The sequence below is a fragment of the Crocodylus porosus genome, unplaced genomic scaffold, assembly GCF_001723895.1.
Source record: "Crocodylus porosus isolate Cpor-Errol unplaced genomic scaffold, CroPor_comp1, whole genome shotgun sequence".
In the NCBI taxonomy this organism is placed as follows: domain Eukaryota; kingdom Metazoa; phylum Chordata; order Crocodylia; family Crocodylidae; genus Crocodylus; species Crocodylus porosus.
The window spans coordinates 7202872-7216263 of record NW_017728932.1 but is presented as its reverse complement, the minus strand read 5'-3'; the positions used below and the strand labels follow the sequence as shown (position 1 = coordinate 7216263).

Genomic DNA, 13392 nt, shown 5'->3' with positions numbered 1-13392 from the left:
GAATTACTTCTTGCACACACTGCATTAATTGGCATCCCAGATGGTAGTGAGAAAATGCAAAACAGCAAATTGCTAGTGGGGGAGTGGGGTGGAGGGACTATGAAAGATGAGCTCAAGACACTGTGCTGTGCGAGCAGGCTTTTCCACATGCAAGGTGTTGTGTGCTCTATGGCACATGATACTCTTTGGGTTCATGTAATTTTCACAGCCAATATTTTTATTCTCTTTATATTAGCAATTCAGAAAACAGCAGGATGAGAGAGATGCGTCTTGAATGGAGAAACTCTTAAAAAAAGATTAATTAATCTGTAGCTGGAGGATAAAATCTCCATTTTCAGGCTTTATTTTTAAAACATATTTCATCACTTATCTGTATCAGCACATTCTTACATGTGGCAGCTCTCCTATTGGGAGTAGAACCCAGATCCTCAGAGGAATTGATATGTCTAAACCTCGTTGGTAGTCAGTCCTACATGCTTTTTGAGGATCTGAGCCAGAATATCTATTGACGTCAGTGGTAATTGGGATCACCAGCAGGGACTATAATCTGTGATCATTTAGGGGTTGACTCAGCTCCAATTGAGGCAAATGATAAAGCTCCCAGGATGTTTAGTAAAACGGAAGACTATAGGGGTGGAAGATCATTGGCCATTCCCCTTGGGTTTCTTTCCCCACATCAGTGCATGAAGAGACCTCAATTTCCACCAACTTCCTTCAGTAATTTCCATTCTTCCACATCCATCTAAGCCTCTGGCTTCTCTCGGAGTTGGAAGTATTTTTAACTACGTGCATCCAAAAAACTAAGACTAAGACTTAGTTTCCTTGGAAAAAGAAAAGAAAGCTGTTTCATTATGCAATTACTATACAATGCTGCTGGGAATATGCACAGTTCATACAAAGTAGAATTTTAAAGAAATGGCCATTCTTTGTCTTAACTACACAGGTGAAAATCCAGAGTAACTGCATCAACATAATCAGATTTGCATGGGTGTAACAACAGAATTTGGACAATGGTCCATGGCTGGAGAAATGCAGGAGAGCAGCATTTGACCAGCAGAACAACTTGCACACATGGTCAAACACCTTTAAATGCTTTCAAAAAGAAACAGGCTGTGCGTGCGCGCTAGTGAGGGGGAAAGGAAAGATTTCTTAGGTCTTGCTGAAGATGTCACAAGTTACTCCTGGTCAAAAGGTAACCTCAAAGTCTCCATTGTGCTTACAGCAGGTTTCTAACCAATACCAATTAAAAGACTTACAAGTCACACACAGAGAAAGTAGATGAAGTTCCTAAAATTGCCAACAGGAAAGGAGCACCAACAAGGGCTGAATAATGTTCAAGAAAGAAACAAACTCGTGTACAAATTAAAGAGAATCCCTTATAAATTAATGCTTTTGTGCGTATATGTACAGAACAGTGATTCTGATGGAAGGACAACATTTAGGGCCGTATCTTCAGCTGGCATCAACCAGCACAAATCAGAGGTGTGAATGGAACTGCAGCAAACTTGCACTAGACTCTGAAGCAGCAAGGCACTTAAGTACATGCTTAATTTTAAGCACCCAGTTAGTCCCATTGGCCCCAGTTAATGTTAAAGCAGGTGAAGGCAGATGTTTAAATATGATGAAGAATGAGGACCTACCTGAGAATCTGACCTATTATATATATATATTAGTTACTTTTATAGGTCAGGCTTGTGGAGGTCAATCGCTTCCCCTGCCCCAAGTTGTTTTATTGTTTTTTTTTTTTTTTAATTGAACAAAAGCCCGGTCTTGGGAAGAAATAGGATTTCTTCCCCATAGCAATGATGGGGTACTCTACACAAAGAAGCACCTGGCAGTTTAGTTCACATTTTTTAATAACATGGCACAATTTACATTACACAAGTCTTCGCTGATGAGGAAACATGCTGAAGATTGAGAGCCGCTTTACTTTTCTTTTCACATAGGATCTAGAAAGGACTTTATTACATACAGGATAAACAGCAAAAAGGTTTGTATATAACAATCTCTTTACAATACTGAAAGCTACCACTACGGTTCCAGTGTACATATTTTTCAGGGTTGTTTTTTTTTTCCTTTTGTTCTTTAAAAAAAAACCACTGCACAACATCTGGAGTTCACAAAATCCGAAGCTCACAACTAAACCTTCAGTTGACTACTAAAATAGATCTCTGATCATTAGAAACAACTGTCTGTAGTTAGACTTTTTTTCTGTCTTTTTTTTTTTTTTTTTTTTTTTGCCAAAACAGGATAACAACTTCAGATAGCACTTTAATACACTAGAAGACCAATGGAACTAATTTTATTTCATACATATATTTTACAGTCCAGTAGACAAGATATTGAATTCTCTCTGATAAAGTCATATTCTCTCCAAATATTTAGACAAAAACTTAACACATTATAAAAACAAGTGTTATGAAAAGACAGATTTCAGAAGATTGAGGCTTTTTTTAAAAAAAAAAAAAAAAAAAAAAAAGGAAAGAAAGAATGAAAAGGACCGTAATTTCATAGCATTGCATTCCTTCTGCGATTAGGGAACAACAAAGCTGACTTCTTAGCTATTCACAGACTTTATTGCCAACTGAAATACAATAAGTTGCAATATGAAATCTGCATTGGAGTTCATTATTTTAACTATTGATCCACAGTGAAAACATATCCAACATCTTAAGAAAAGTATTAGCTTTCTTGGAAGATTCAAGATTTCAGGGTAGCTAAATCGACTTAACCAAAAAAACCCCCAAAAAGCGTGTGTACGGATAAGAACGACACACCATAAAAACAGACGCAAATGGCTATGATCAGGTTATTTTCTAAAAATAAATTTGACATGTTAAGTGACAAAACTTCCAAGAAGTATCCGACATTTGACTGTTACTCTGTATAACCCAGATTAAATGTGGCTGAAAAGCCATATTGTCATGTTAGACACTAGAGTATTAGTGGTTACAGTCTGCTATTCTGCACGAGAACTAAGAGAGACGTGCTACAGTTACATTAGCATCCTGATGCTGGGGTTCATACGGAAAGCTACATTTCTAATGGGCTGTTTCTTAATCAGAACAAGCGAGGAGAACTGATTCATTTTGTAGATGAGCTTGTTCAGGGAAAATATGACTTTAAGTATGTTGTGTGTTGAAAAGGCTCCTTTGATTTTTAAAGGCTTTTGTGAAAAGCCTTAATATTCATTGCATAGTTGAAGGGGTTTAGCGGTCTATAACAATATATGTAACACAGCATAAGCAGACTGTGTTGATCAATATTAAGTTTGCAAATAGCACAGTTTAAGAAGGATTAATGTATCATGTTACTTAATTTTATCTATTTACATTTGTACAAAGTAAAGCTTTCATCTTACCCTTTTGCATATATGAACCATTAACCCATGACGCAATCTTTATACATATATATCTACAAATGTCTTCACTTCTGGTCAGAAAGAGCTTTGTATGGTTGGTTGTGGTAGTGGTGGTTTGCTTTTAACCAAATTATTCTGAGTAGCGCCTTATTCTTCAGTTCAAATTTTTTTAAAATTGTTAAACTAGAAATAAAATAAGAGGAGGAGACACAAAGAACATATGGACTTGGCTAAAAGATCTGGAAAATTTCAACATATAATATACAAAAAAACCATTTCAAAATCTTTGCACTTGGGTCTATACATTTTGTACAGTGGGTCACATCCACAGTCCGAGTCAATGACTAGTAAGAAGGTCTTTATATTATGTTCATTTACAAGGTTCTGTCTCTCTTTCAGCTTTATTTTTTTTGCTTTTTTTTTCCTGTTTATCGAGCTTCAATGTCCTTTAGGGTATGAGAAGGAGGCCTCTCTCTCATCTCTGTTGACAGAGGAGTAGTCCTTCTGGGGGACCCAGGCCGAGGTCCCAAAGTAGAAATAAGAGGTGGAGGGGCGCTGAGAGCTGCTGTGGGAGGAGTTTTATTGAGAATGCCATTCTGGTGTCCCGTCGGGGGACTGACTCTGGGGTAGTGCATGCTGGGAAGTCCTGGGGTGATTAAGCTCGGGTGAGGCAGGTGACCATCCAAGGCGGCAGGGTGAACTGAGTGCAGGCGTGCATGTTCGTAGTCCTCTCTGAGCATGTGCAACCGTTCCCTGTCATCCAAGTGGTTGCCCCTCTCATGCTCACGCCGTGGGTCGACAGAGAGAGGGTGGTGGTGGTGGTGGTGATTGTAGTCATGAGGCTCCCTGTCCCTGAACGACCTGTCAGCTTCATATAATCTTGGCGTAGAAAGACGATGAAGGGGGTCATTTCTTAGCAAAAAGTCTCTCCCCAGAGGGTCCCTCCGATGAATATCTAGCTCCCTGTAGGGATCTCTCAAGGGATCCCTCATTGGATCCCAGTGAAAGGAAGGGTAAGGGAAACGTTCTCCACCTGGAATTGGACTTATTCCCATAAAAGGTGTCATCATGCGAGTCCTATCCAGGCCACTGATGCTGTTCATGGGGTGTATGCCAGTCACACCTACAGTCATGGGCATAGACACTAAAGGACTTGGATGGACACTGGATGTAGATATTGGTGGGGGTTGGTCAGTTGACCTATGAGTTTGAGGTCCCTCAGGTGGAACATCATGGTCTTCCTTTCGTTCCTCCTTCACTTTGACTTCACTATTTTTCTTCGGATTATCATACACCGGTTCATTCTTCCTCTCAGCCTCGCGGTTGGAGGTGCTATTAGGCCTTGTGCTCTCTACTATGGAGGGTCTAGCATAGGGTGAAGGAACCCTGGACAATTGTTTTGTCTCTTCCACCACTCTGCTTTCGTGACTCAGGCCTTCTTTCTCTGAAATGTAGTTGTCTTTCACTTTGTGCTCTTCAACACTGATGTCCTTCCGAGATTCAGAGTGATCCCTCTCTCGTTCCTTAGGCTTCTCTTTTTCGCGAATCTCAGGATTGAGGTGGCTCCTGATCTGCTCAGCTGAGCTGCGGCTATGTCCAAGGGAGCTGACTGGATGGATAGGTGCTGGCGAAGGATGGCTGGAGTGTCTTTTCTCAATACTCTCCCTGGAAAAAAAAAAAAAGCATAAATGTTAAGGCCCGAGCATCTCTGCAAATAAAGCAAAGCCTCAGGGTCCTGACTCCCTCTTGATAAGTTTTGCAGGAAGTTAAGAGAGGTGCCCACTTTAATCTATTATCTGTTTTGGCATCACAATACTACTAAAACACCCCTTTTCTAAACTGTTCTTATTCTATTACCTAGACCCAAAATAAGCAAGGTCTCTGCAGTTGTCTTGCAAACCACCTACCAAGTTTTCATCAGTGAAGACAATAGTCATACCAAGAGAGACTGGCACTTGTATATGATTTTAAGGCAACAGCCTCGAGAATTTTTAAAGAGGCGAGAGCCGAAAAAAACCCCATCCTAACTTCACCCTCAAGAGTAAGTGAAACGTTACATTTAAACTGAATGGGTAAAATAATTTTACCTGACAACTTTTGCTATTATAGACTTGGAAAGAGAAGCTTTCATGTTACATCTCTATACCCTTATTTACATAACTCACTTCTCGACAGCATTTCTGCCTTTTTTCCCTGTTCAATTTACTTTGTGAGGGCTAATTTTTTTTTTTCTAGAAGTGAAGAGAACTTGGAAATACAAATGATACCTTCCCTGGTACTGCTGATTGAGATAACCAAGAAACTCAACCTAGGGCAGAGGCCAATGCAAGACTGAACATTTAAACTCTCAACTAGGCTTTACATAAAACATCTGTGTTTGCACAGATCCTCTGCTAACTTCTGCATGAGGGTGATTTCCACCCTGTATGCATTTTGTTTCTAAATTCCCTTCTTGAGGAGGAGCAGAGGGGTGCAGCAATACACCTCTGGTACTGCTGAGAAGTCTCCACGTTCCTGGAGCATTTCCATTCCTATTGTAGACCTAATTTATGGCAAAAAAAATGCATTAGAACCATAGGAGACAGCAAACCTATGGCCCACCTGCAGGCCTGATCTGGCCCATAGATGAGGGGCTTTGGTGGCATCCAGTGGTGGGAGATCTTCCTGTGCTACCACCAGGGTGAGCAGGAGCAGCAGCAGGGTACGAATGCCTGCCTTTGACCCAGGGTGCGTCAGTCCAGCCCACAGCTGGAAAAAGTTGATTACCCCTGCGTTACAAAATGATCTCCTCTAGTGTTTGAAGAACTGTTGACCCTGCTACAATTGCTGCCAGCAATAAATGGAACGACTTCACTACTTACTGTGGGCCAGACCCACAAAGGTATTTAGATGCCCAGATCCTACTGATGGTAAGCACTTAAGTGATGTCAATGGGAATTAGTGCCTAAATCCCTCTGTGACGAGACCCACGAGAAGAGTCAGTGCTGGGCAAGTGCTCCTCGGTGGTAACGGTTCTCTCACATGAACACTGCAGAGTTGTTTGCTGTTAAACACAAGTGACGCAAGCAATGAGGCAGTCTGTGGTGCAGCCCCATTACGCATCTGCATCCCTTGATTATCAGGTTTGAGTGATGCAGTCTCTCTGCTTTCTCAGTGCCTACCCAGGACTGGGGCCTGGATGAGGATAGCACATTTCAGGCAAGATGCATAATGCTGGCTGGCTGGAGGACACATCCAGAACAGAGGCTGGAGTGGCTCTCTGTCCCAGCAATCAAGCTTTGCTTGCCTCTCTTTTTAAGGTATACTGTTTAGGGTGCCTGCTTATGGACAAAGGTTGATCTTTGAAGGCCAAATAGCAGCACCTTTGCCACCACTATCAAAAGGCCATCTTTTCACCAGTGAGTAACTACCTGAACACAAATCACAGCGCAAGTATCCCTGCCTCTGTTTCTAGATGGGCTCACAGCTCTGTGAAACTCCAGTTGCTACACGAAAACTCCAAATAGTGCAGAAGCAGCTGCTCTGCAATGTTTCTTTGCGAGCCTACCGTCTGCTCTAGTTACAGATTTATTTCCCGATGCCAATTTCCGGTATTGCTTTGATCTACTTTTGTCCTAAATTGTTTGGATCTTGGCTCCCATCTCCTTCATGCTCTGTACCAACAGCTAAGACCAACTCCTTGAATCCTGATTTGTACATCAGGATTTGGTTCCTTTATTCCCCCGGCTTGGCTCAATGGCTGCTTGCAGACACTAAAAAAACCCCCAACAAAACAAAAACTCATACTTTACCAGAAGCATCAGCATGTTACTTTGACCTGGCTCTGCAGCATTCATAGCTCAGGCGCTTCAGCAGGGCTTTTTGGCACTTTTAGCTAAAGTTGATTCAATCAGCTATTAGATAAAAGCGCCAAAAAGCCCCAATAAACTCCCGGTCTCTACAGATGTCAGGCAAGCCAGGTCCAACTAATGCACTGCCTCTTCTGGGTATGTGCTGGGCTTGGTACGGGGCCGTGCCAAGTTTAAAATAAAGCACTGCTTCTTTTGCTTTTAAACATCAGCAAGCAGGCTATACTACAGGGCTGCTGCCCCTGTAACTTTGCTGCCAGATCTATGGCATCAGACCCCTCTAGTGGAGACATGGTGCATAATGAACAGATTTTTCTGCTGGCTTTGCTGCATTCTCTCCCCAGACAACAGAAGCCAAGTCAGCAGAAGTCCTCCATACAGGAGGGTTGCAAGCAGAGCTGCATCAGCTATATCAGCTTAGCTCAGACCCCCCAGCAATTCTGACAGAATACTGTCACATACACCAGTCTTCCTTTTTCCAGCTTTCATGCCCCTCAGAGATGCCTGCTTCCCACTATACAGACTCTTGTTTCGGGGAGTGATTTGGGGGGGCTATTTGTTTCAATTATTTATGAGAGGAACTTTTATCCAATCCTTTAACTGACATGAAGTCAATTTGCTGCATCATTTATATATTTTAAATAGGGTACACATAATTAGAAAGTACAGCAAGCATCTTGCATGATTAAATAGCCCCAAATATTTCATTAGCATTCTTTCAGACAACCACATTAAACACTTATTTTTCTGGCAATTCTGTCCTACCCAATTAAGCAACCCAAAGATATTGATGAAGTTCTCTCACAGTGCTATTAATTATTATGCAAGTCATCCAAGTAAAGTGTAGCTTAGTGGCTAGAACTGGAAGTCAAATTAACCTTTGTTCTACTCCCAGGTTGTCACAGGCTTACTAAACTACCTTGGGCATTTGTCCAGTTTTGGGCCTCCTGCTACAGAAAGGAGTAGACAAATTGGAGACAGTCCAGCGGAGGGCAATGACAATGGTTCGGGGGCTGGGGGACATGACTTCTGAGGGAACTGGACTTACTTAGTCTGGCGAAAAGAAGATTGAGGGGGGATTTAATAGCAGCCTTTAACTACCGGAAGGGGTTTCCAAAGAAGAACTGCTTCTCGCTGGTGGCAGATGACAGAACAAGGAGCAACCATTTCAAATTGCAGCAAGGGAGGTTTAAGTGAGCTATTAGGAAAAACTCTCTCCTGAGGAGGGTAGTAAAGCACTAGAACAGGTTACCTTGGAGATTTTTAAGACCCAGCTAGATAAAGCCCTGGCTGGGATGTAGCTGGGGATGGTCCTGCTTTGCGCAGAGGGTTGGACTAGAGAGATGTGACCTCCTGAGGTCCCTTCCCACCCTCATTTTCTATGACTCTAGGTCTCTGTACCTCAGTTTGCCTGTGTGTGTAATGAGACGGTAATACTTGAGTGAATGTGAGAAGTATTTTGATTACTACTACATATGATGCATCTTGATGACGCATACTATATCTTGCCAGATAACGCTCATAATATCTGTGTATGTTATGTAACTAAGGGAGTCGGTAAATCTCTTATATATGTTTTTTTTTTTTTTTTTTCCAGGATCATATGCACATCCATGCCGTCTTCAAGAACACAAATTCTTGTGCGGTGCATTTGAAACAGACTATTGTTAACAATTATCTTGTCCATGAGCTGCTTTTTTTCTTTTTGAGTGCCATTTGGGAGTGGTGAATTTCTCAACAAAAATGTGACAAAGATACTACAGGACAAAAAGCAGACTACATTACAACCTAACTGTATACCAAATATTGGGCAAGGTAGTGATTTACTTATGCAGGTTTCATACCAATGCAACTCACCTGACTCCACTGGAATTAATCTTAATTTACACTGATATAACTAAGATCAGTATCAAGAGTTATGTACCTCATCAAGCTAACATGATGTCTCTGTGCTATTTGATACTTTCTTCTGATCAGATCTAAACTTGTACAACACCAAAGACAGTTTCAATATTAAGCTACTTCACAGCAACTCAGGTGACAGCCACACAATCCCAGCAAAGCCACAGACTAACCGTAGGAGTTGGGAAAATAAACCCAAATTGGGTTTGGAATTCAGCTATCCAACAGTAAAATGGGGCTAATACTTCTTTTGCCCTCAAGAGGGTATTATTAGGCTAAGTCTGAGTATGCAAGGTGCTCAGATACCATGGTGGGCAGTGGCAATGGAAGCATCTATTTGACAGGGTTCCAGAGTGGGATCTGTGGCATCTTCAAGTACAGATATTTATGTTACTCTATTGAAAAATAAGTCTCGAAAAAATCACCCTCTCTCTGTATGATGCATCATTGCACTAGATAAGAGAAAACCGTATTTTACTTGGATACGTGTGGTAACTGTAATTGTGCTGAAGTATGATGTAAGAATGAAGCTTAGCTTTTTTCAAGCGCTCAAATCAGGCTGATTAATAACAAAGAAATGTGTTTCGAACTGTGATATGGAGTTCAGAGCAATGCAAAAGCAACTTGTGAGGAATACATTTTTAAGTGAGTTTCTTTAGCAAGATACATTTGTAACAAAACAACAAAATAGCAATGAAATAACCATGCCATCCTACAATCTACCCATATAACTATTTTTGTCAGCCACAGCCCATAGTTATTCACGAGCCTGAGTGTTTGCAGGACTAAGTCCTTAGTTTGCAATAGTAATTACTTCTGCAGCATTAAAATTAGAGTTGAAAAAAAATGAGCGTATACTACCAAATGGAAAATATTTCAAATGGAAAATGTAGGTGAAAAGATCTGTAGCTTGACTTATTCAAAAAGCTCTTAAAGTTTTCTTTTAGAATATCAAATATGTTAGTATAACTTCGGAAAAGCACATCCCTTAAATATTCCTTTTTAAAAAAAATTAGAAATAAATAGCCGTTATGCAGTAAAATAAGAAGCCAAATTGACAGGAAAGCTAGTCAACTACAGCTTAAAATCTGAACTGGGCCTCTATATGTTTTTCAAGCAAGATATAACACTTGCCAGCTGACAAACTTGTAATTTGAAGTTTAAATATTAATAGGATCTATTATTGATGTAACTGTATAATGGGAACAGTTCTTAAAAAATTGACCAGGTTTTACTGTTTGTTAACCCTTTCCAGCTTGGACAGGTTTACGTGAACATGAAAATCCATATAAGGCAGTAAATTACACATGCGCTCTGAAATGCATAAAAGCAATGCAAATGTGTGGATTTTATTTTTAAGGACTCAAGGAAGGTTTAATGGACTGAATGAAAACTGAAATTTGCTGTATTATTGAAGCATGGCACACCTGAGCTTTTTCCAGTGCTGCATGTTTTTTTTAAATGCTGCAAATGGAAGAATAGTCTCTTTAGTCAGGGCTTTTTTTCCCTTTCCTTTTTTTTAATTTTTTTTTATAGTACCTAATGCATTTAGGATTAGATTTACCAAGGTAGTTAGGTTCTCCGGGGTGTAATTAGGTGCCTGAGGGGATTTCAGAAGTGCCTAACTCCATTGTCAGACATCCATCTGCTACTTCAGCACCTGAAAAGAAATCTTTTGTAAGCGTGCCCTCTAAGGCCCAGGTCACTTGTGACACTGGCAGAATCCTACCTCAGCAAAGCTGCTTCCAATTAACATAGGAGGAAATGAGAGGTGAATCAGACTGAGCATCTTCTAGGAAGCACCTGTACAGGAAGCATCTCTTCTGCATTATCAGCCTAACACTATTTGCAAGGACTGTTTTCTGCTACTAGAAGCTAAACTTTAACAACGTGCCAGGCTGGGAAGGGTTAAAAACTGAACAGAGCCCCACGCTTCGAACTAGACAATTCTTGGAAGTGTTCTTTCGTACCTTTCTTTGTCATCTTTACTAACAGATGAGTCTCGTTTATCTACATCTCTATCTCTGTCATGAGCTGCAGCAGATGAACTGCGCTCCAGCTCTCCTGGCTTCAGCCAGGGCGGAGGGGTCGGGAACGAAGGAGGAGTTCGGTGCAGTCGGTTCCAGGGCTCGTGAGGGTTGCTAAAGCTCTGCATACTGGGGCCATCCTTGTGGCCGAACATTGAGTTGGGTGCTGAAATGGTGAAGTGGAAAACAAAAAGGTTTAAGAAAAAGGTGTGCTCTAGTGAAGGTACTTACCAAAACAACCTTTACAGCACTCAGAGTTAAAATGAATACATATTATTGGGAGCTGGAAAAGGAAAGGAGATTAACAGAAATTCATTAGAGGGTGTCATTCCTAACAATGGACAGGCATCTGACAGCTGTTTTAACCATAAGGGAAAATTCTGCATACAAAAAGGGAAAGAATCAGGATAAAACTGACATTTTTCACATTCCAAATGTTTTGGTAACAGCAGGAAATGAAAGTTATACCTGTTCAAGGAACAGGACTTGATATATTCAGTCCTGAACTCATGTAAAATGGGAGTATGCGTGCACGTGTGTGTGTATGTAATATTCTATATAAGACATGCACACATCATATATATAAGTCTATAGACTAAAATCATAACATACAAAAGGTGAGGAGCAAGACAGTAAGAAAAATGTTGGGATTTTTAAGGCCTGATCATTTTTTTTTTGTTTTTAAGTAGCCAGACCAAGGAACATTAGCAACTATTTTCACTACCAATAGGCATGGGGCTAGTAAACTTTTCCAGCATATGTTCTGGATCAGTAATCAGAGAGCAAAAAAAAAAAAACAACCTATCCTTGGATACGGATTACAGCTAAGCAGTATGCATTAACCACCTTAACCATTAAAATCAAGCTGTTAAGACCTTCACAGGCTTATTCAATAGATGGCTTCCAAGTTGCTTTGTCTTTTACAGTAAAGTTGTAAGGTCACCGTTGGGTGATAAATTTAATCCAAACTAGCATAAAATTGTACCTTCACAAATAAAGGCTGCTTTTCAAAAAACAGTCCCTTTATGACTGCATGATCTAGAGTAGCAACTGCTGAAGATACAGCAAACAACCATCTTCACTCAACACTCTGCATCACACAACAAACAGGAAATCACACAGAAAGATGTTACTCACTAACTGTTGGATTCCCAAGTCCTCCAAAAGCATTACTACCCACGGCAGCAAGACCGCTGAATGAAGTTGGTCGATTAAAAGGCTCTGGAATCAAACAGAAGCAGTTGAAACACACAAACACAATAGTAACTATGATAAAATATTAGTGCATTACCCAGCTGCATTGTGTTTGCATGAAAACCAAGTCCACATCTATCACTAGTTGAACACCATTCAAAGGACAACAGTGTTTAGAAAAATACTTCAAAGAATACATCATCTTGGACCTTCTGCGCTACAGGGAGTGGGAGCCAATTAATTAAAGGCTATATAAGTGTCTTTATTTTGCTCCATTCCCACCTGTTTTTCACATGCCCTCAGAAAATGTTCCTGGCTGGCTCGCATGGTACTAATCATCCTAAATAAGATTAAGCCACACTCCAGCTGTGTCTTCTACACCATGCTCAGGATATAAACAAAGTGTAAAAAAATGACAGGGTGTCCCTATATACTATTGCACTGATCCACTGCATGGACATAAGTAGTGGAGACTGCTGCAATCATTTGTTAATTTTGTCTATGAAAACCTATGGATCCTTTGAAAAAGGATTAAAATCAGTTTTCCAGCAACTAAAGCACACAAGACACTCGTAAGCTTTATACATCCAATTTTCTCTTCGCTTTAATGCTGGCAGAAGTCTAGTGACTTCTGTGAAATTAATTCTGATTAATACTTGTCTGCACAAGTATTAACAAGAGAATCAAACCCAGTGTCTTTTGTGAAGCAAGCAAACAGCTGCTAGTGCAGAATGACAGACACAGGAACAAAGGACTGGAAGGGATCTAGGCTATCTAGTCCAGTCCCCAAAGTTTGATGGCAACTATTTCTTCAAAGGGTCCAAGAGGATGCCCATATTAAGATGCACATACAACACAGCAGCAAACACCCAACACAAAACCTTTAAAGGGCTACAGGAAGAGAGAAGGGGAGCCAAGTGTGTTAACACTGCCCAGTCAGGAATTCAATAGGTAAGCTATGCTCGATGATCCAAAGAAGTAGATCCGATAGATCAGAGGGAAAATTCCTTCTCGACTCCAAAGCTAAGTACAGACAGTCAAAAGGCAAAGGCTGAATTGA

The 13392-nt window shown here is 40.6% G+C and overlaps 1 protein-coding gene across 1 annotated transcript in view; it reads right to left on the bottom strand.

Moving 5' to 3' along the window:
* Window positions 1–1945: 1945 nt before the first annotated feature.
* AUTS2 (autism susceptibility candidate 2) overlaps window positions 1946–13392 on the bottom strand; it is a 740769-nt gene continuing 729322 nt past the window's right edge. Inside the window, exons 20-22 of the mRNA XM_019545302.1 lie at window positions 12276–12359; window positions 11082–11304; window positions 1946–5026 (exon numbers count right to left, since the gene is read on the bottom strand). Coding sequence (XP_019400847.1) covers window positions 3790–5026; window positions 11082–11304; window positions 12276–12359 — 1544 coding nt within the window. The 3' untranslated portion in view covers window positions 1946–3789. The remainder of the gene's footprint in view (window positions 5027–11081; window positions 11305–12275; window positions 12360–13392) is intronic.